The sequence below is a fragment of the Pelecanus crispus genome, chromosome 1, assembly GCF_030463565.1.
Source record: "Pelecanus crispus isolate bPelCri1 chromosome 1, bPelCri1.pri, whole genome shotgun sequence".
In the NCBI taxonomy this organism is placed as follows: Eukaryota; Metazoa; Chordata; class Aves; order Pelecaniformes; family Pelecanidae; genus Pelecanus; species Pelecanus crispus.
In genome coordinates this window covers 7,141,192-7,165,516 of record NC_134643.1, presented here as the reverse complement: position 1 = coordinate 7,165,516, position 24,325 = coordinate 7,141,192, and the positions used below count along the sequence as shown (strand labels likewise).

Here is a 24,325-nt window from a genome sequence, read left to right as displayed (position 1 = left end):
CCTTTGAGGTGTTTAGCAGCATGGTGACCCAGAGAGAGGCCCAGGTAATAGAGTTCATAGCTATTTTTGTCTTGCATGACCAACAGATCAAAGACGACTTCTGTAAAAAGGTGAATTTATGTTATTACTGTTCTTATTTTAGGTAAAGATGATGAATTTCCGAAGAAGCCATTGGGGCAGATTCCATCGGGACCTCAGCCTGCTATGCTTAGCTCCACTCCAATGGTTAATGGACAGAACAGCACTGGTACACAAACTACAAGAAGGACAGAGAGGAGACCATCCCCAGGAGAAGAACCGGAAAGTTCACCAAATAACCGAAAAAGAATTAATTCACTGGAAAAGAAACCTTCCTTAAAACAGCAGAAGACTCGACCAATAGAGACGCAAAGTAGTGTGCCTAAGAGTGAGGTAGATACCGGAAGAAAGCCTCAGCCAACAGAGCAAGAGAACTCTCGACAGTATAATAATGCAGCTGCTAATCAAAATTCTAATGCTACTTCAAATACAAGAAGGGAATTTGTACCTAAGTGGAATAAACCGTCTGATATAAAAATAATTGAAAAGACAATGAAACTTACTGCAGAGGGGAAAGGAAGGCCAATAAACCATTCTGTTTCGGGCCCACCACCAAGTCCTGGAGAAACGCAACCTTTGAATGTAAAGCAAAAGATGAGGGTTTTGGATGCTGATGAAGGTAAGCGAGGGTCTAATGCATCTCAGTATGACAATGTTCCAGAAGTTGAGAATGCGAATCTTGTTGAAGAGATGCTCGAGAGAGCTCATCCACAGAGCCCTAGGCACGTAATGTATTCGAACAGTCCAAGAAAGCAAACTGAAAAAATACCAACTCCACTAAAAATACCCAATAGTTACACTTTCACTTCACAACCCAGATCTCCAAAATATTCATCACAATCTGATGGACCACCTCACGGACTGAATGTAAAACAGCCACTGCCATGTTATAGCAATCCACCTGTTTACCACGGAAATTCTCCAAAGCACGTTTCCAGTATAGGCAATACAAGTTCTGTACCTCTACATTATCAAGGAAATCGAACCAGCCCTTTTGGTAGGCCATATGGTTCTCTTATTTCAGTAGATTATTCTCCGGATAAACTACAAATTAATTCGTATCCTGCCAGTCGCCAAAATCCTCTTTCACCAACCCCTGGTCAGATAGAAGTAGCCCCTGTTGATGCTTATACCAGCAACTCAAGGTCCCCCACAAGCTTCAAAGTCATAATCCCTCCAGCGGATTATTTACCAGAAGATCGAAAGTGGCCAGATGCTGCGTATGTTTACAGACATGAACCCTACAGGCAGCCCTGGAGCCAAGATGTTAACAAAGGCCGCTTAGATAATTTCCAGAAATATCAGCATTTTCAGTCAACACCTTTTCAAGACCATAGTCTTCCCGCTGTTTCTGTGGATAGTCCAATAAGATACAGGACTTCACCAACCTTTGAAGAGCATGGTTCACCACAATACCAATATTCAAGCCCATCAGCTCAAGCCCAACAGTATCGAAATAGAAATGATGGATTGTCTGTGCATGAATCTGTGCTTCTCTGAAAATCTGTCTATACTTAGTAAAACGGCAAGAACCAAAACCAGTTAAACTCTACTGTGCTAGTAGTAGCCCACCTCAGTTCTTCTATGAAATGTGGACAGTTCGCATGACTCAAAAATAACACTATTTCAAAGATGTTTCAGACTTTCATTGAAGGCTAGTTGAGTTCTTAGACTTGCATTGAAGCTATTGAAGGTGATCTGATGCACATTGACATAGCAATAAGATCGTATACACGATGTGGTTAATACTGTCGTTTTTTCTTACATGGAAATAACTTGTGTTACGATCTTTCTGCCTAAAAGCTGTAACACATTTACAAGTTTTATTTTGACTGACATTCTTAATGCACTGTATAGATGTGTGTGCGCGCGCGCGTGTGAGTGTGCACTTATAACATGCAAATGCATATGGAAAAAAGCTAAAGAGTTTAACTGTAAATGCCTTTAACTTTGGGCAAAGCTTGTGAAGTACTTTTATTTCATATTAATTTTTCTTTGTAATTTATTTGAGAAGCCATTCATTTTGAATGGGAATTTCTGTCGTTTTTATACAGCTGCCTCAGCATCCCAGTATCTGTTCTGAGCAGGAGAGATGCTTTGGGATTATTAATTTAATCTTGCGTGAGAGTTAATTTCCTCTCTTTTGACTACTGTTTGTCATTTTCCTCAGCAAGAAGGAGCAGGCAGGCAAAAGCGGAAAGCCAAAAATGTCTCTCTAATCTGGCTAAGAAATGGTGCTTAAAATTCAGGGCAGTCTTTAGTTTTTTAGGTGCATCAAAAGTGGAGAATTTTTACCTTCTCACCCAAATCTACCTGTCGTCCTATATGCAAAATATTGGAGCACAGTGAGAGTAATGCCAGATGCAGAAATGGTGCTGCACCCTTCACTTTTTGCCATGGTGTGCTGTCAAACTAAAACTGGTTGCAGGGCCAAATCTCACAGGTATCAGAGAATGACCAGCTCCTCAAGACTTCTGTGAAGTACACACAGGAGTCTGAGATTTGGTCGAGGCTTGACATTCCCTGAGCTGTGTGAGTATGCAGTGTCCCTTTTCTTAAGCTTTGTCATGTCCATTCCACCTTGTTTTGCTCTTTTTTAACCCTAAAGAGCTGGTAGGTTCATGTCTGTGATGGGGCATGCGCTGCTGTGCTATCCGGCTGTTGAGAGACTGTGCGGTGTTTTACACTAAGATGATCCTGACTGTTAACAGGAAGCTTAGGCTCCTGGTATGTAAGTATTTTTAATTAGTGTTTGCAGCCTTTTCTACTTCATGTTTTCCTTGACTGTGAATTGGGGGTGAAAAAAAATGCAGGTTAAGTGGCACATGTAGGATACAGTCCTGCGAGCTGCTGGGTGCTGCGTAGTAAGTGCTGAATGCACTGACCTCTCATTGAAACCAGTGGGAGTTGAGGCGGATCAGGATCTTGCCAGAAGAGGTCCTTGGAGTGCTTAACAGAGATATTTTTCTAATACTTCAGTACCAAACATTCGTATCAACACCAGTTTTGGCTGGTTTGGAAGGTTGTCCTGTTATCTTTTGTTTTGTAAGATTTGTTAACTGAAAACATAAATGGATTTTTTTTTTTTTCCTTTGAAGAATGAGCTTTAGTGCCTATAATTGCTGCAGGTTGGCTCTGTAAGTTTTAAGGTACAGAAGTAAAACAATTTTTACAAATGGAAGTAACATTTACTTAGTATATTTCAAAAACATTTTTTGTGTATATAATGTGTCTGATGTAATTTTTAATGAACTGGGCAATTTTGTATTTTAAGAATTGCAGACTGCAGCGAAGTAACAGTAGCGAAGCACTACACTGAAACTCTAAACTAAAATTGTGAAGATAAATATGACTTGGGCTTACCTTAGTACTGATTGCTTACAGCAGCTTAGAAATGTATGTATATAATATTGTGGCTAAATGTAATAATCTCAGTGTTTAATGATGGTTCTGTAATTCGTAACAAAGCTGTACAATTTATTTGTGCAAGGAACACAAGGCTCCAGAATATGTATCAGCATCAGTAAATACTGTAGATTTTTATATATAAAATATATACACACTATTTTCTTATGTCATCTGCAACAGTTTTATAACTGTGTATCCTATTTTGATGTGACTGTATTTTTAACATGTTAAAATAATAATAATTAAGCTTACATTGCTCTGTCTTTATTTTGAATTATCTGATTAACTCAAAACTGGAATTTTGCTCTTCTCAGCACAAATTGCTTTTTGTAAATGAATCATGTGTATATATATATATTTGCTGTATGTCCTATTTAATTTGTACTTGTTTATTTTTAGACTAAGCAATATGGATATAATCTGTGTAGTGCTTTTGCATTATTACAGAAGCAGCAAGATTATTGATTATAGTTTACTACACTGCTAAACCTTAACCTATCATTTCCGGAAGCTAGTAGTATAAACTGTGATCATAATTTTCTGGTTTTGTTCTAATAATCTCACCCAATACCACTTCAAGACAGGATAATTATTGGCATGAGAGACTTGCAAAGTTGCATTGATCAAAGTGCAAAATAATAGTCTCTCTGTGGTGGCTGCTGCGTGTCTCATGTTTAGAGGACGGTATAGAGCTTAAAAAAAAAACAACCCCACAAAACCCCAAAAACACCAAACCAAAAAACTTGTGTCATCTGTAGTGCAAAATGCACTTTTATCTTCATTTAACTGGACAAACCAAACTAAAGGTATTGCCACATTCAAATCTGTCATTCATACCAATAACAAAAACCCCCTTGATGCAGAGTGAAGTGGGACGCAGCTGTGCCAGTATCTTGCTGGTAGAGGGAATCATCTCGGCGTAATGGATTAGATATCCTCATAAGAGCTTTTCTGTCACTGTTTTCTTTGATCTGAAGACAGTCAAGCAGTAACTATCGACATAAAAATACTTGAGACCTTTTCTTTCCATGGTTTCTTAGTTTTCCAAAATTTGCCTGCTTGAGCTGTATGAACTTGGGGTTTTGCCCAAGTCAGTTGTCATGGCTCTGCTTGCACTTAGTGAGACAAGTTCAAGGTAGGGTTTTGGAGAGTGATTAATGCCACACTCTCTCCACTAACACAGAACAACACAGAAGACTAATTAAGGATACATGTCTAAGTTCTGTATGGCAAAAATTCAGTGAAATTTAAACTAATTAGAATTCAAGAGGAAAAGTAAATCACTCTAGTTGTATGCTATGGTCTTTTGTGGTTCCTTTTCCTTTCACCCTGATGCCATGCTAGATTAAATCTAAAGACTTCAGTGTTGGACTGGAGCATTTCAGTCTTCTGCAGTACAAATTGTTGTGGCCATGGAAAAAAGACAGGAATGATCACGGTATCACTGGCACCCCTAACCTTTTTGACGAGTGGGATGTGATTACGTGATCAGATTGCTTATCTCTATAATCAAGCCACGTTATGCACTACAGGTGAAGATGGAACCCATCCCTGCTCCTTCCTCATCTGACCTAGGGGAAGATTCTTTTGACATCAGATTTGGTGATGGGTTTGAATGAATGGATGCTTAGATTCAGGCATCTAAGGAAGAGAATCTGACCTCAGGAAAATGATCTTACCTTTTTCCTCTCCCCAGATCCAGCTGTGGCCTGTCTGTAATGCTTCAGGGAAGGTGACACAAGAAAGAGAAAACCCATTTAGCCAAAAGTCTATTAAGGAGTGTATTCTCTCCTAATCCCTGCTGATGACTACCTAAAGCCTTAAAGCATGATATTGTTTGCAATTGTTCGAGAAGGATCAGACCAGTGTGGGCAATCCTGTTTTTCCCGGGGCCGCGAAGGGAGGTCCTTCGCACATGTAAATGTCAGTTACCTTCATAATACCTGACAGCAGGATTAATCCCTTATTGCAAAAGTAACTGCTATATCTTCATTACCAATACAAGTTTCAAGATGAATAGTAAGGGATTTTTAGAAATTAGGTTGCAGAAGAGAAATATCTTGTTGTTAGTCAAAGATATACCTTTGTAATAAACCACTCAATAATTCCAAAATTAGATGCAAAGAGTAAACAACATTGAAATGTCAAAAGACAGAACAGCCTTCCAGCGTGGGGAAGCAAATCCAAAGCTTCCCTGAGGTACATACACATTTTCCAGGGAGATTTCTCTCAAGAATTCTATCCTGAATTTCACATCATCCTCAATATGACTTTGAAATGGACTTGCAAATTACAGACTTCTTTTTTTTAATCTCCCCCTTGGGTGGCATTACACTGCATGCACAAAGAGGAATACTATTTAAAATATGCCATCAAACACCCACCGTTTCATTTCCAGCAGAGTACATTCTGCTTTCAATACTTCTGTGAGAGGAAAATATAATCTTTTTTTTGTAGTCCCTTAAATACTGCATTTTTGTAAAGCTCTGTAAACATAGCATAGTTAAACAGTTACTTAACCAAGTATAGTTTAGGCTTCTCTTTAGATGGCATAAAAGCTACTGCATACTTTGCTGCAGGGTTGTGCTTTTTTTTTCCTTTTGGGGAATATTAAGATAATCCAAATGCTTTTAACAGCAGAGTTGCAATGAGGAGATGACTAGGCCAGCAATTGAAATTGGAAATACAATTGGAGTTGTTTCAGGATAGCCTTTAAGTGGTTGCCAAATCTTGTGAGCTGGGGAAAGACACCATTTTCTGCCGCCTTTGTGCCAAGAGGACTTCTTACTGCAACGGGGAATGCATAGGTCCCTCTCCTGAGTGCTTCGATTCTCTCTGCTAACACCGACTGCCTTTCTTTGTGCTTGTGGAATTAATATGTTAGCAGAAAATCAATGGTGCTTTTAGAAGATCTAAAACCACACATTTTGAATAATCTGAAAATGAACATATCTTGTTCTGACTTTTTGTTCTTCCTTTTTTTTTTTTAGTATGTTTATTTTACTGATGATTTTATTGTCAGCCTTGTCAAGGTGAGCTGTGCTTGATTCTTCTGTCTCCTTACTTACTCTGATAATGTGCCAACTCCTGTTTTTCAGAGGTTTTGCAATGCCTTTTTGCTGCTGTTTCTGCTGTTCATTTGGAACATGATAAAGCAGTTAATATCTGAGGTTACTGTTTGCCTCTTCAGCTTTTCCTCTCTCCAGACAATGTGTAAATTAAAAAAAAAAAAAAAAAAAAAACAAACCAAAAAAACAAACCCATTTATGTTCTCAATATTATAGTTGGTCAGAATTTCTCCAGAAAGGTTTTTTTTCTGACAGAAAGCAATTTAATTTAGCGATTGGTGAAGGACGCTGTAGTGTGGAAGCACTTGTACAGTCTCTGCAATCCAAAGTCATAGGTTGATTCTGCTCAGTATCAAGCAACAAAAGCTGTATTACACGCAGGGCCAATCAAGCATTTTTTGCAAAATGCTGTATCGTGCCACAGAAACATGCCAGCTCAGACTGGCAGTAGGTCAGATGTAGCTACAACATGCTTGATTTGGTTAGGTAAATACCCCCTCGTTTCCTGATAATATGTTGCTTTTGTCAGATTTTCTGCTCGAAATGAGACGAGGCAGAGAATTGAAGCCGGTGCTTTGAACTAGGACGCCTGTGCTCCTGTCCTTACTTAGGAGGCCTAGAGCTCATTTCTGGTTCAAACCATCCGCTCTGAGCATTGCATTTGCAAGTTCAACAGTATCTTCTAGAATAATTTGCAGTTTTGTCCCTTAGGAAAAAACACATCTCTCTTGTTTTTTATAACAAAGATCTCTGTTAAATTATTTTGTCTGATCTGTGCCTTCTTTTTAAGCTTACCTGTTCCCAGACTTTTTCCCCAAAGATAACTCGGTTGACAGGGTGGGCTGCATGTTACTGAGAGTGACACCAAAGGCTGTAAGTGATCCTCAGTACTACCATCAGGTAGGTTGGATGGTGTTTTCAGGCAAGTTGGCACCCAGCTATCAAAACTAGCTTTTTGCAATATGGGTAAGTGGAAAAGCTTTACTGGCTGAAGACTGTACTTGAATCCAGCAGTAATGTGTGTTTTTATACTAAAACTCACAAAGCTTAAAAGCCAAAGGGCTGGATTTTCAAAGGTGGTGATGCTTAGCTCTGCCTTAATGTTTGGGAATGGAGTTGGAGTTCAGTATAAAGCCCGTTTCTAGCAACCCCTGGGCTTTCTTCCTCTGAAAGTCGAGCAATACCCTGGCTGAAGTGCATCGTGGAGAACCCATACTCTCAGAAGAGGAGGAGTTGAGTCTGTTCTGCAAGTCAGCGGGTTTCAAATTACTGGACACGTGCTTTGTAAAGGTAACCTAGAACAAACTGGGTATCACTATTTTTTAAAGTGGTTTTGAAACAGTCCTCTTGGCCTCAGTCTTCCTTAGATGCAACTCACCAATCAACCTTTCACTCTCTACAGAAAGTGACTGTGTTAGGAGATCTTTATTTGATGTCAACTAATGCTCTGGGCATCGGACATCCTTCATTTGTTCAAACTTTGTGTCTGTGACTCCTGGTATCCTTCACAGCTCTGTCCCCTTCTGTTCCCCAGGTTTTACTGTGTCGGATTGTTTCCCTCACAGTTATTTCAGTTCCAGTAGAGGTGTCCACCTGTTTGCTACCCCAGTGAATGAGTTGCCTTTCCAATTCTTATGTCACCTTGTCATGGGCTGTTTGCTCTGTATCAATTCGTTACGTTCTCCGGTCCATCTCCAAGTCTGTTCTCAAGTTGCAGTGCAGTCACTTTGCTTTGAAGAAATCACTGGAAAAGGATAAAAGTCACTTTGCTTTGAAGAAATCACTGAAAAAGGATAAAGTAAATGATTTGGAGACTATAAACCAGAAAACAGTACATATGAGTATAAAAGCTAATCACAAACACTTTAGAGATGCCTATCTGGTGGTTGTGCTGTGCTTTAGACTATGCAGCACCTATATCATGAAAAGTGATATAGGTGCTTGTATTATATATTACCTAGTTAATTGGAAGGACTGGGATGATAAGTGGCTTGCTGAGTTTTTTGCCTTGGCCATACCTTGCTTGAGTGGGAGGTTGTGCCCATGGTTTGAAAGCTTTATGCTGGCCAGCATGAAGGAGCAAGCCAGCCGTTATTGGGTGGCCGGGCACAGTGCTCTTTGTAAATATTTGATCACATATAGTGAGTAAAGAAAAAAGAGTCTCTCCTAGCCATAGAATTAGTATGCTCACAGCTATAGAAAGTAATTTATAGCTGCTGGAGTTCATCCATTGTACAGAGCTGTACCTCAACCTTTTTGATGCTGTAAATTGTAATTTTGCGATGTAACGTGTAAAGAATGTAGCATTAACCTCAGGTGTTCTCTTTGCCATGCAGTTGTGCAGCTCGGTTGGCAGCATACGTCCTGCCTGCGGCAGCTGTTTTACTGAGGTGCTCAATTTCTGTTGAGCACACCTGGTCTCACAGTGAAAGAAATAAGCCCCTTGTCTCCTTTAAGTATTCATGGCTCCGCCTGGGTGCTGGGAGGGGGGTGTGTGTGTTTGTTTATTTGTTTTGTGACAAAGCTCAAGGACTTACTCAATTTTCACAACATCTTCCTCTCCTGGTCCTCCCTGCTCTGTCCAAATTATGCCAAACGCTAAGGGAGAGGGGAAGGTCATAAGTTCTCCTTGATTTAAACATCTGCAGACTCGGCCGGCTGGAAGTTGCGCAGCTCTATCTGCTCCCCACAGAGAAAAGTTCTGATGGCAAAACTTCAGGCAAGGAAGAAAATAGTTTTGCTCTTTAAATACCGTTATAAAAAAGCATGATTTCGGTGAATGGGTGGGGTGTCATTCCTGTGCACAAATTTATCATTGTAAATGTTATGTCTGAAAGGCTTTGAAATGCTTTCAGAACTTGTGATTTGGGGCACATAAGCAGATCACTTTATTGTAACCCTCTTGTTATACTCAATAGAGTTGTTCAGGTGGTGTTTTTCCCTGTTGATTTAAGTGGTTTCTTACAGAGGCCTTCAAGTTCCAGAATAACATTTTGTGCAACCCTGATAATTACTTTATTATTAACTCTTAAGGATAGACTCCCCTGTCTACCTCCCTTTTTAGAAGCGAATCATATTCTGATATTTAGAATGACCCTAAGCTGAGATCTCAAATTTCCTTTCCAGCTGGACTAATGGGGCTTGTAGGAGGGTAGCCAAACTCCATGACTTCTAATTATCAGCAGGTTGGATTAATAAAGGAAAATTACTTAACTACCCATCCAAAGATGGCAAGCCAGCTATACCTCTGAAAAGACTTGTCGGCTACTAATAAGGTAGTTGAACTGGACTTGCTTATTTTTTAAGTTACGTTTGGTATATCATCCTCTGAGTACCATATGCAGAAGGATTCATCCTTGTGTGCACCATTTGCTGGAGGGGGTTCAGCAAAATCTTAGTTGACAAGTTGGCCACCTCAGTAGGTGTCTCCAGAGGCAAACTGAAGACTGTTTCCATCTACGAGCCCAAGCCACAAGCTGTGGGAGGTCACTGGGGGTCTACAAGTAATTTTAGAGGGTTTTATATTCAGAATAAGGAAGGTGAACTGCCTGAACTCCTGTCTTGCAATTCTTTTCTCTTTCTCTTTAAGCAATACAGTAGCAGTCAATTGCTGTGGGGTTGGAATTGTTTCCATCCATAAAACAAACACTCAACATCTATGCAGCACAGAAAGAGCACTTTCCATGACGGTACTCCTGCGAGGGAGTTGGGGCCAATTATTTTAAATGACTGAAGCAGGTCAAAGAGCTTGTGTCCAACTTTTCAAGTGACTTAGCACCTGCTATTCTTCATAGAATTTGAGGAGCCGATGTCCAAATTGCTTATGAAGATAAGGAAGAAATCCTGTCTTTATATCCTTGGCATTTAACAGATGCTCAGTTTTACCGTTAGCCCGTAGCTGAGCCACTTCATAAAACCTTCCCAGCCTGCATCTTCTGTCTGACACTTCTTTTCTAGTGTTGTTTATAAGAAAAACCTGCAGCCCTTTTATTTTTAACTCCATGTGTTAATGATGGGAACTCTTAGGGAGAAATTCCCTCTTTGCTTTTTTGCCTTTGCTGGGAAAAAATAATAAATGCTTGTCAGCCTAACAACATGTAAGGTGTCTCACATTGCAACATTTAGTTCCTAAGGTATCTTTGCAACTGCAGTTTGTTCTGTTGAACAGAATTTCTCAAATATTTTTTTATCCCATCATTTTGTGGTAAGTCTAGTCTGACCTTTCAGACTTAGTTTTGGCTTGAGGCATTGTTTTTTGGTCACTAGCTGCTTTGTTTCCCTGCCAACTAGGAACTGAATTAGACCTAGAGGACGCTGTTGGTGCTTTGAGGTGGGTATACCTGAACCTCTCACTACAGCGAGCTTACAAGAGAAAATGAGAATGGCTTTTTGAATTCAAAAAGCTTTATTAGAATGTCAGCTAGAATACTTAATTATCTTAATTAGAATTCAAAGCAATGAAGAGCATTCTTAAATATTTAAGCGCTCTCTGCCCTTGCCCATTAAGTCTCTTCCTGTGCAGGTCTTTTCCTCCAGGACTTAAGTAAACCCGGACGTGTTTTTCTGGGTTACTGAAAGCTCTGAGCAGCCTGCTCTCATCCACAGAGTTGTTGCCATCGGATGTCTGCTCCCTGCCCCTCTCAGCAGTTTTTTAGTCTCTCTGCGACCCTGCCTAGTCTTTCCTTGCCAGGTTTTCACTCTCAGGTCCTTCTGCTGCCAGCCCACCCTCCACTTCTGAAGCTCTCTTCTGTGTGAGCTCGGTCACAAGGAGCCCAGGAACCGTCATCCTCTGTTGCACTGTGCTCTGCCTGCCCTGAGCACTCTTCTTAACCATGCCAACTGAGAAACTGCCAGTCACAGATGCACAGCAAAGGTTGGTACAGATTTGGATGGCTCTTTGCCTGATATCTGCCCAAGCTTTCCTACTTCCTAGCTTGTGCTTGCTTGGGGCTGGAGAGAGGTCTTTCTGTCCTGGAGAGAGGTCTTTCTGTCCTGGAGAGGAAGGCCTTCCATGGCAGAAGTTTAGTCTTGAAGGACTGAATACAGAGTGCACGAGCCCACTGAGCTCAGCAGAACTGGAATATTTATGTGTGAGAGAATTTTTCATAAGCCAAGTGAAAAACCCATCAGTCTTTGCATGTTTGGTGCCTGAGATTAAAAACTTTGGGGAGATCTTCATACCTGTTAGTAATACATTTCATGCAGGGTTGACACTGTACAAACAACTCTTCCCGTGTCTGATTTCCATTTTTCTTTTAATTTACATTTCTTTAATCTCTAATTTCATTTGTTCGGTTGTTTTTTTTTATACACAGATGTGGGATGATACTTTTATGTCTGTTCAGAAGTACTGCACTAAGTGCTGGTTCTCTCTGAGTTTCTGTGCATGATACCAAATATTTTTGTCTCTTCAAGTTAGACAAACCTGTCACTCTGCAACACATTTATTAATTTACCCTGAAAAACATTTTTTATTTTTTATAGGAGTTTTTTCTGTAAAGGTGTTGTTTAAAAGCATGTATTTGAAATGAGATTTTTATTGTAAGTGTTCCAAGAGGCTCAAAAACCTCATAGCCTTGACATCTGAAGTCTTCCAGAAGAAGCTAAGTGGGCTCTGTGTTTGAAGTGGCAGTACAATGCAAAGATGTAGCAGAAGGGAGATGAATTGTATTAATTCTAACAAACTTCAAGAAACTTATGATATCTCTGAAAGTTCTTTACAACTTTGGTTCAGAGGTCTCCAATATAAAGGAGCATTGAAATCAAGGATGAAGATGCCAACAAAGGCTTGTGGAAGATGGAGGACCCAGACCTCCTATGAAAGTGAGACTTCTTCACTCAGGCTTCTTTCAAAGAAATAACAATAATAATAAAAAAAGCACTCAGCAACATCTCTGAACACAAAGGCTGAACAAGTCTCTGGCCTCTGAGACTGAAAGGATTTTTTTTCATTGATAATTAAACATGGTCATGGCCAGTTGTCATATGAGGTACAATCTGTGTTTGTGACTTTGGTCACCTAGTAAGGTCATCACTTGCCACTAGACAGGCAGGATCTGGCTGTGTGTACCTGTTATATATGCATACATAGAAATTATGGACCTGCCTTGCCTATGAGTTTTTTCTCAGCAGTATTTGATGTGATTCTTGTGGATAATGAAAACTTTCAAGAACATGTCTATCATTTGGCTGTAAAATGGGAACAAATCAAGGGAACTTAGACATCTTCCAGTTCTCTGATTCTAGCTGACTCGTCTTAAAACTTACAGCTGTAGTGCTTAAATGTTTTTCTCAAAGAATAAATTTCCAGAGCAGACGGTGGATTTACCACTAACTTCCAAAGAGCTGCTCCCCACATGCAGGTTGGTATACAGGGGCTTATTCCATCTTTAAAACAGAAGGACAGAAGAGTGGTACCTTTTCACTGTGGAGTTAATGAGTTTATTGTTCTTAGTCCTGTGGTTTGCAAAACTGAGGATATGCATGTGCTTTTCATACCAATGTGTAAATGTTTTAGAAGAGAGTAAACTGCTGATATGCCTCAGGAGTGCCCATGCAGAGGTCCTTGGGAGCAGCTCTGTGCAGACTGCCAGGCTGCTTTCGATATAGACAAGCCCTTACTTGTCCTTGACCTTGGACATTTGCTGCCCTATATCTCCAAACTACTTTGTTTGGAAATGTAATTAGTGGCTGTTAGACTGGTGAGTTTGTGCTACATATCACAGGTCTTCAGGTTTTTTTTAAATTTTTTTTTTTTAATCCCAAACTCAAATCCTTTGGTTCAATAAGTGTGTTAATATGAAGTACTCATGAAACTAAACTCTTGTTCCCCAAGCAAAGATCAGTTGAACTGAGACCCCTATGACAGAAGAGAATTCATAATGCTTTGGCTTCTAATTCTTTGTTGATAAAATCCCAAGGTCACCCTTCCTGGTTCCCAGAAGGATTTGCTTGCATTTGATTATGTTTGAATCGATTTGCATGTATTGTGATCCGTCAAAAAAACCCCAATAAACCAACCCCCAAATCAGCATATTATGTAAACCTCAAGCTCTGATCACTTGCTACCATCCCATTTATTTGTGATCTACATAGATTTTTCTATGAACATCTAGAACATTGATAAAATATTAAATAATATTGAGCTAAGAGTTAGTCCCTGTGGGAATCTGCTGGGAAAAGCCCCACCGATTCATATCTCCCAGTAATGAGATTACATAAAGTTGCCTTTTTATATCTGTGTTTACAATTTTAACATTAACATCTAATGATAAAGCTGTACCTGCCACTTGGGATTTCTTTGTTTCAAGTTGCCTTCTTTGTTATGCTTAATTCTTGAAGTTCATAAAGTTTTCATTGAATTCTGTAGTCTCCATTATTACTTGTCTATATTTTCAACCTGATTGAAACTCTGCCATTTCCTGCTCTGTTTTTTATTGTTTTTCTTTATTGAAGTATTTGTTCCTTTTAACTAGATGGATTTTTTTACAAAGCATAACTTTTTACACGTCTGCTGGGTTGGTTTTTTTTGTTGTTGTTGTCGGGTGGAAGACCTTGAAAAATTTACTGTTTATGTATCTCCCACTCCAAATGTAATGTTCCCACTTAGGTATGCCAACAATTCCCTTATGCTTTGAAAAATTTGCCCTTTAAAAATTCCCAATAAGCTTGTGTCGACCGCATGTCTGGCTACACACAGTGAATCGCACCAAGTCACAATTCCCAGCTCTGAGGCCAATGCTAATTTCTTGATGAATGATTTACTCCTGGGAATTTAATCTAATCAAACTGTCCCTTGATTTCGCATGCCATGAAACTTATGTTTTTTCCCCCAGAAACTCTAAATTTTGTTGGGTAGCCACAGGCTACATCCAGCAATGCTTGCTTGTGATAGATTAGCTTTCCTTTCTCTACATTATTGACCATTTTTTAAAGAATAATTCACCCTGTTGTCTCACGACGTTTGTTTGTGTGTTACAGATGCCAGTCTTTTACTGCTTGTAACATTGGGTATTCAAACGCATAGGATTCTGAGTCTGAATGTCTTGGAGGACCACCTACAGGGTGGACACCTGCCCATGAGGAGCTGAATTAAAACTTGATAATGATTTTAAGAGGCAAACAGTATTTAAAAAAATTTCCTACCTACCCAGGATTGTGAACCTGGGTAGAAGATGACTTCTGGCTGGTAGGGTAGTGCTAGGAAACCTTATGTATGAGATATTAGAAAAAAAATATCTATTTCTTTACCTATTACAGGTGTAAATATTTTTAAAACAGTAGGTGGATGTATGGCTCAGATAGCATTTATCTGAAACATTTTGCATAATAATTGCTGGACTTATTTACATCCTCCTCCAGAGCTTGTAGACAATGGTGTTTGAAGCAACCACGCGTGAAAGCACTCGATGTTTCTGTACGAGGGGTGATGGTGTGTGTGAGGACCTTTAACCCTAATCAGTGTTTCAATACAAACTACAGCCATCGGTGCATTGTCCAGCTGTGTCCCTAGACCCTCTCCAGCATTCATTCCTCTAGGTAAGCACGGCTGAAAGCACTTATTCACCACTTTTTGCTGCTGCAGTTACCCGTACGCCGTTCCAGTCCTGTGCTTGGATGTAGGCACTTGTTCTTTCTTCTTCAGCTGGTTCTGGGAACAATCCCCTCAGCGTTTCCACTGAGTGGGTTGTGGGTGTTTGACCTTTCCACATGGTCACAAAAATGCCCTGCATTACACTTTGGGATTTTCCCTTTCTCTAAAACCCTTTCTGTAAAAGGTTTCATTGTATTTACTAACCAGAGCTGTCTCAGCTTGCCATTTTAATGCACAGACAGAGTTAACAATGTTTGTACCAGGAAGCTTTTCCTATCCTCCTCATATTGCCGAAGGATTTATTATCTCTTCCAGTCAATAGTTCATAGACTTGTATTATGAACATTTGTTGTTTAGAGTTTGTCACCAAGGAAAGGCTAATTCCAGACATGGCACTGTAGATTTGCTATGTTGTGCAAAGCATAAGTTATTTTTCATAATTATTAATATTGCTTTGGTGACAGCCCAAAGGCGAGTTGTATCTGCTCATCTCCAAATGACCCTGTGAAGATGAGCAAGATTTGTAATGACTTTGGTCAGTAGCTTCTTAACCGCCTTAAGTCATTTCCGAGCCCAGCCACGGGATTTACGTTTCCATAAACAGGTCCCACCTTCAGAAAGCATCTGAGCATGAGGGATCTGGAAGAACTGGATGTCCCCACTGACATGTCCAGAGTTTCCAGCCCTGTTGCCAGCGCAGGAATCAGTACAGCCTGGCTGAGAAGAGGGAAAGCACCCCAGGTGCTGACATATGAAAAGGACACAAAGCATTCCCTTTCAGATCACCTCTCTCTCCCGCTGGCATTGGGTGATACATTAGAAATAGTTTCTGGGTTTTAAAAACAACAGCAAAGTTTTTGGCCAGAAATTTTCCTGAAATAATTCTGTTGGATATATTTGGCTGGATGAATTGGGGTGGGGGGGTGGAATCTATGGCCACAAGAGCAAACACTAAAACCTCCTTTTTTTTTTTTTTTTTTTCCTTCTTCTTCTTTAAATGGACTTTTTATTTGCTGTTGGTCAGAGTTACTGGGAGAGATTGGTGGTTTGGGTTGGGGGGTTTTTTGGGGGGTGGGGGGGTGGGAATGCAGAGGATTTTAATTTTTATCCCTAGCCTTAAATATTATTGAGTTTAACGAAGCCTTCTAAATTGGGATTACAAAACATGAATGGGTTTGCAGACCTGCAGCTGAGCAGCCTTCACCTTTGCTGCTGGGAACAACTGTGGTTTGCTCCCACTCTTGAATGAACTCTGAAAGCTAAATATTTCCATGGGGCAGTCCAAAAAAAGGGATTTTTTTTTTTTTTTTTTTTTTTTTTTTTTGAGATCGCTTGTCCAGATGCTCTTTAGGAAGACTGAGTGATAATTTAGCTACTGGAAAATGAAACCATTAGGAATTGATAGCAACCACCTTTGGAGAGCAGACTGTGTTGCATTGACTTGACCTCCTTATATGTCACCTTTTCACCGTTTCACTCCTTTAAGTACCTGGTAGACAGCCCAGATCCCAGAGGTCCTGAAGAGGGAAGCAGATGGAGAATGTGTGGCATTTATGGCATGGGAGGAGAAGCAGGTGTTCCTGCAGGTCTTATGGTGGGAAACATACCTGGCAGAACATTTTCCAGGTGTCCCAGGGACACCAGATGTCTTGTATAAAGTCATCAGGTTGAAGAATAGCATGTGGTTGAGGAAAAGTTGCTTGGTTTTGAGACTATGAAACATTTAATGCTTCATACTACCCCTAGCTCCTGGCATTTGCTGTCTTGCAGGAGAAAGTCCTGGGAAGAATGTGCTTTAATACTGCCAAGGTAAGGGAGGACACTTAGGCAGTTGCTTCGGGATCCGTCCCCAGGAACAAGCCGCGTGGTTAGGTTGGTTAGCAATGCAAGTCCTCTCCCGTGCCGGCAGAGTGATGCAGATCCCCAGGAGTCTAAGGCTGGCTCTGGCTTTCCAGCGGGGAGAAATAGGAATATTTGTAGTATGTCTGCTTATGCATGCAGCAAAACCAAAGTGGCTCAGTGGAGCTGTGTTATGTACCACAAGCTGCTCATAACGCACGCTGCTCAGAGAAAGCATCTTCTCAGCAAGTGTAACAGCACTGTCGCTCCCTTCAGGAGCTAGATGAAAGCAAAAGCAGGTAGGACTAAAAACATCTGCCCAATAAGCAGAAGGAGGAATCTTGGGCTGGACGTGATGGATAGCCCATGGAATGGGGAAGCTGTGATTCCCCTGACCTGCTTGGTTTGCTTTTTCAGAACTTTGGGAGTATTTTCCTTTGGAGACATTGATCCTAACGTTTATACTTGTTATCATCTCGCATGTTCTTGCTTACAATTATTGATAGTAACTCAAGGATGACTCCAGTGTCAGCCCTGGGTGCATGGTCGCACCCCTCTGGAGATGGCCCCGCCGCTGAAGGCAGTTTTGCAGCTCTTGGAGAGCTCAGCATGCTCCCTTTTAACAACCCACCGGAGGCCCGGGTGCTTTCTGTTCTCACCTGCATCACCAGGGATTTGAGGAGATGGTTTATTTTCCCTGGTGAAATAGATTGACTGTGTTTGACATTTAAATTGTTATCCAGAATTAACCTGCCATTGAGATAATGGGAGAGGGACAGAGCAGCTTTCTCTTCCAGCTACATGCCTAGATATTTTTCCCCTGGATGTTCCTCCAAGGACCTCATTTTTTTCTCTGTACCCTTCTCCCTCTCCAGGCTGGACCAAACAAGCAGCAGTTCCTATATGAAGATTCAATTAGTCCCATATTTAAATCTTGCCACTGTGACCTAGTGAATTATGCAAGGGGCTGGATACCAGAAATCAATTGAGCTCTAATTCCCAGCCCTGGCATCGGCTCTCTGCATATTGCTATAGGCAAGTTATTTCAGCACATTCTTTTTCTCTCCATTTCTTGCCTATAAATCACACACGCTAACATTAGGTGACGCAGCAACATCACAGATGTAGTGAGATATTTGGGTAGAAATGGGAAGAATTACAGCAGCGTATCCTGCTTTAACACTGTGCGCTGGGATCTTTGAATAGGATGTTTATTTAAAAATGCATCCGTAGCAAAACATTTACCAAACTTACAGGATGATTCAGGCTTTGTCTAACTTTTATGAAAGATAGAAGGTCTAGGGAAAATATTTCAAATTACCATACAAAAGACAGTTTAAGATGAAGAGAAGGTTACAAGAGAATAAAATACGCAGTAATTTTCTATCCCAAAATGCTAGTGTGAAATTATCACTCACATGCAGTCCAGCACGGTGGCAATTCAGAACCACAGGAGTCCTTATCTCCCATGGCTCATGCAGAAATTAGTGCCTACATCGTTGTCAAGAACAGACCGAATCCAGTCTGAGAGACTGCATCAACGAGCAGGATGCTATCACATGCAGGGCCTTATGATTTTTTATAGGTTTCTTTTTCACCCTGTATGAAATGCTTTTAAGAATGGCTTTGTAAAAACCCAGCACCGAGTCTACAGTGCTCTTTAGCAATGAATTTATAATGCAAAGCAAATGGAAGTATAATGGAGGAAAAAAATAGTATTGTAACAGTTTACCAGCCTTTCAGCTTGGTTTCCTAGAAACATTAGTTGAGTACTTTGTCTCCTATTGCTGTCTCTTGCTACCAACCTGGTGCTTCCCATCACACCACACTTAAAAGTTAATCATTACGCTTTGGTGGTGTTATCCACTAATGGATGAACACAAGCAGTTTGTGGTGGAAACATTTATTTAAAAGACTACTGGAAAAATCTGGCTGGAATCGGTTAAAATGTCATCCAAGACTTTAAAGTTCTGTTCAGCTGTTCTCCGGCATGGTATTTTTATGGTGCAACATTTGTATAGTGTGGGAGAGCCAAAATGTGAGCTCATGAAAGGCAAAGTCTTTAAGCTGCTTAGGTGGCTGCATAAAGCATCCTGAAAAAAGTACAGGGCAAGGAGGGAAGAATAAATTGGGTGGTTTAAATATCCTTAATTTTAATTAAAGATGGTAGCACTAAAACTGGAAATGTATTTAGCCTGATAGCTTCCCTCTAACGAAGCATCCTTGGTGTGGCTTCTAGGGATCTGAATTTGCTTCCTGCATTGCTGAAGCCTTTCCGTGTCGCACGGGGCTTGGCTGAAATCAACAGTTTATTATTGGCTTCAACAGCTTTTGGCCTCTTAACGCTATCTTAATGCTTACCTTGGCTAAGTTGAGCTGTTTGCGCATCCTTTCCCTCGAGCCCTTAGTGGAAACTTCACTTTATGGGAATGTAAAATCATTCGCTGTGAGGTGATTCATTGGGTAGGTTATAATGCTCTCTTTGGTCTCCGATTGTTTCAGCCAACTGATAAATAATCAAGAACCTTGAATGTTCCTTTCTGTCTGTCTTTCTCCTTGGAGCGCTTTGTTTGACTAGTGGTAATTTATTGGTGAGTGCATTAAAAGCCAATCACTGTAATGTCATGAACATGAATTACCACAGTACGGTCTGTCATTTGGTGGCTTTTTCAATGCCAGACATCAGACTAATCCCAGGGCAGGGTGTGTTTGTGTTTTGCTGTTGTTGTTGTTTCACTCCTCTGCATTTTTAAGTGTCCTAATTAAATATTGAGACTGAAAAATGAAAGTTTTAAAGCTTCTTCCAAAATCCAAGTGCCATGCATGATGAGAGCTTTTTGAGGTGGTGGTGGTGGGGGAATAGCCCCCTTTTCCTTTCCTCAACCTTATAAGCTTAAGTCTAAACTTTTCAACCTTGATGCCTTTGTTATCGTTATTTCATGATTGCCCAAGTGAAGGTGAATGCAATGAATGGCGGTGGAGCCAGGTCCTTGAAGGATAGCTCTGCAAATTGGGATTTTCTCTTGGAAGGTCAGAGTCACAAAGTCTCTGCCTAGGTTGGTCTCCCCTCCTTTTCCCTCCTGGCAACGAATGCATGTCAAATGATTGCACTCTTGAACCGTGAACTCCAAGGCCTGTGCTCCCACTGCTGCTTGGCAGGAAGAAGTGATTTTCTGTATGGAATTAAATAGCCTCCTCTCTTCCTCTGATTTTAAAAATCATTTTAAAAAGACTTTTCCACCCCACATCTTTTGAAGTTAACACTATGCCCTGCAAGGCTGGCAGCCTCTGAAAACAATTAGAAAGAGACCCTCGAAGGCAGGATCTTGACAATCTTGCAAGAGACATAATTTTCATCTCATAGAATGTCTTGGCACACTGGGTGAAAACAGACTTTGTCCCTGGGAAGAAAAATGATGGATTTAAAGCCAAATTCTGTCTTGCGGTGATTATGGAACAGGCTAAAGTACAACAAAAGGCATGCCTAAATTGACTGTCTTAATCCATGGTCTAATCGACTCTAAAATGCTGGGGAGAGGAGAAATCCTCCATTTGAATGTCATCTGCATGCATGCCCCAACCACATGGCTTACATTTTTGCAGAAGCAAAGCTGGGGACCAGAGGTTTCAATGGCTCACCTCCCCGGTAGTCTCTCCTTCCTCCTGCTTGACCTTGGCCCACTGCCCTTCCTGGCATCTGCGGATGTCCAGCACCTGCTCCTACCTCCATACACGCGCACACAAACACACGCTCTTCCCTGCCCGCTTGCTTCTAACATGCAGCCTCTCCCTTTTTGCAGGCAGATGTCTTTAGGTAGGACATCCCATCCTGCTGTCTCCCCATGGTCTATGCTGCCTTATACCTCTGTACATACACACCTATGTGCTACTGCCTCTATTGGCAACCTTTTAAAAAGCTCTTCAAGAACAGAAGAAAAAGAAAGCTCCAAAAATACAAGAGACAAACCTAAACAGGAAAAAAAACCAACACATTTCATCTCATCCTCCTTACGCACCGGAGTGTATGCATACATTTGGTTTGAGCTGGCCAGCCCCCAGAGAGGGGATGCTGGGACCATAGCAGCCCTGTGAAAAGCAGGAGGTTTCACACAGGGATCACGCTTTGTTTCTGAGGCGCGCAGCAAACTGTCTTGCTGTCGGTTTTCATCAGAACAATTGGCCAAAAATGTAGAGTTTTGGAAAGCTGACTCAGGAGAGAAAACCCCAGGAGATTGTTGGCCTTGATAGTACTGTATTTATTTACATAATAAGTATAGAGAGGTGATTCCTAGGTGCCCAGGAAGAATCAAACACAAGAAATTTCCCTGATTAAAGCTCCAGACCTCTTCCATCAGCACCCCAACTCCAGCCTCATTTCGCTAGGTTTGCTGTCTGTCCCTTCAGCACCCAGACACTGGGACTGCATTAGCTGCCAGGCTCAGGTTTTGTCTACCCCATCCTGCAAAAGTACACCCCAGACACCCAGAAAACCCCTCTGTCTGCTGTCCTTCAACCCTGAGAAGATTCAAACATGCATCGATTTTGGGTGGGGATGTGTGTCTTTGTGTCGGCTGCAGGTTTCTGTTTGGACTTCAGTAACATGCACTTCAGTGCATGCAAATCTGGACAGTGTGGGGTGTTTGATGTGCTTTGTAAAACTATAAATCACTTAGAAAGGGGATGAGGGAGATATTTTCCTAGGGGAGGGCTCAGCTGGCACTTCTGGGTGGTAGTCTCTGCTTGCAGTCTATCGTTCAGCCTAAAGCCATCTCTGCTGCACAATTCACTCTGTAGAAGAGGAGGTGAAGCAGGGAGCATGAGTCAGGTAGGGGTACCACCGGCATTTGATCTGATACAAGCCAATGACTTAGATGTAGTCCAAATTTTGCGTGTGTGGGGTTTTTGTGGGTTTGTTTTTGTGGTTTTTTGTTGGTTTGTTGTTTTTTGGTTCGGGTTTTTTTGTTTTTTTTTTTTTTAAGGTAAGTTCGCAGACCAATCTTTGCAATTGAGATCTGTAGCAGTAAGTACATGGGGATAAACACAATTCGGAACTTTGCTGTTGTGGCTAGACCAACTTAATGCGGTCTGGTACCTTGATTTAGGAGCTGGTTTTGGCTTTGAGGTCACTTGGCAAGCAGCAGGTTAGTTTTCCTCATCTTTGTTGCATACATCCAGCAGTGCCAAAGACAAGGGTGTGGGTGAGGGAGAGATGTTGCACTGAGATAAGGAGAAGCTTTTAATTCATTTCTTATGTGACCTAAATTCAGGCCCTGTGGCCATCATGTCAATCTCGTGGTCTTGTCTGCTAGATTACTGACGTAAGTCATGGTGACATGTATATATTGAATGTCCTTCTCTGTGGCTTCAGGAAGGACATCTCAGGGGAAAAAAAAGGTTACCTGGAGATTTAATGATGCTCATCATCAGTTCTGTTTTCCAAAGCCATGAACTCTGGTTTATCCTAGCACTGAGAGAGCATGTGACAGTGCACATCACAAAAATGTAATGTATTTATCCTATGAGGGCAGCTTGTATTGTAGGAAACCGGATGTCTCTTCTACTGCTGAGGCAGCAAATGTGCAGAATCAGTGTATGACTTACTGAAAATAATGCAAAATGCAGATGTGGTTCCTGTAAAAGAAACTGGAAAGCCTAAGTCCTTTGTGCAGGGTCAGAGCTTTTATCCGTGGGCTGCACAATTTTGTTCTCTCTCTCTGGAGCTTTGGATTTCCTCCCATGCTGAGGCAGTTTTGGGAGGGGAGGTGGTGTGTCCTATCTCCCACGCTGAAAGAGGCATCTGAGCTTCTAGGTCATGAGAGAAAATCTCTGCTAAAACATCCTTCCCTGTGCTTCATACCTAAGAAAAAGCTGAGACTGCTCAGGGAACTTAAGCGCAGAAAGATCTAATTTGCAGATCCCAACAGGCATGTACATGACATAGATGCTAACCCACACAGTCCTGCTGAGATGACAGCATTTCGGAGTGCGGTAGCAAAACTCCAGATAGCTGGGTAATTACAATGGCAAAAATTATGTGTTTATGGCCCTTCAGGAGCCCTAGGTGATAAATGTTTTGTGGATTGCACTCCTACATTTGAGTGCCCAAACTCTGTCCAGGTCTCCTGCAGTTCCTCGTGCCTTCAGTGGCACCTTGGGCACGGTATGTGCAGGCTGCTTTAGTTTTGAATTAACTTCTCCAAAGTAATCCCAGTTTTCCTGTATCCTTTTCACAGGTCAGCCCAAGCTCAACGTGGCAGGAGCGCTGTGAGTGACTCAGCAGCACACCTGCCCTTGAGTACGTGGCTGAACATCTCATGCTGTGTGTTTCATCTCCAGCATTGCTACTTCCTGAAGTTAGAAGCAAATAAAAGTCATGCTTCATGGAAAATAAACCTTCATAATTTAGGTCTCCAGCACCACCTGGTCTTCCATCCTCTCCCTAACCTCTTACTGGATAACATTTCCCATGCTGATTGTATTAGCGTAGCATGGAGTGAAGTACAGTCAAAGGCTAATCTTTTTGTGATGGAATATTAGATTCTTCATGTCAAGAGGCTCTTACAAACAGCTTTTTGTCAGACCGATGGAATATGGCCGGGATGGAAGAGAACTTGAGGGAAAAGTACATGTGTCTTCTTCCCAATGGTTTTATTCTCTTTTTCTGCATAGCTTTTACATTATGGCAAATGGTATAATTTAGGGTTGTAATTTCAAGAAAGATGTTCACGACTGAGAAGCCAGCTTGAGCACATCTTCCTCAGAAGGCAATTAACTGACTGTGTTTAGGACTGACAAGACACCTGAGATGGGTAACCAGCAACTCAGCCTTGGAGCAGACAGAAAGGTAAAACTTGGAACTGGAACTTGGATCTAACAGAGGCATCGATTCTGTGCCTCTTGTGCCATCTTTAAAAGTACATAAAGTTACATGTTAAAAGCCATTTATTGCTATTTTTTGCAGGATGAAGAATCTAGGGCAAACACTGTTGCTCCTCAGGCAAAGCCAATCCTTTACTCATGCAGAAGGTGGTAACTTTCCAAGGGACTGGTCCTACGCTACTGTGTGAGCTATTGCAGGACCTGAAAACCAGGTCAGGCCCCAGCACTTCCCGTACCTATCTCAAGACAACCTTCTGCCGTTTCTTCTTTTAACCACTTTTAAAAATGTCTATGATTGCTCTCTTCTCCCTGCCCCCAAAAGAAAACTAATGCAACCAGATGTTAGCCACGTTTGCATGCAAGGCAATAAGGGTGGTGGCCAGAAGGGACCTAGCAGTTAAAGTGAAATGTGACACTGAAGCAAGGAAAATATAATATGACAACACATAATGCCTATCTC

The 24,325-nt window shown here is 41.2% G+C and overlaps 1 protein-coding gene across 1 annotated transcript in view; it reads left to right on the top strand.

The window, feature by feature from the left end:
- The window catches only part of USP6NL (USP6 N-terminal like), a 102,308-nt gene extending 100,502 nt beyond the window's left edge, over positions 1-1,806 (top strand). Inside the window, exon 14 of the mRNA XM_075716183.1 lies at positions 143-1,806. Coding sequence (XP_075572298.1) covers positions 143-1,578 — 1,436 coding nt within the window. The 3' untranslated portion in view covers positions 1,579-1,806. The remainder of the gene's footprint in view (positions 1-142) is intronic.
- Positions 1,807-24,325: the final 22,519 nt, after the last annotated feature.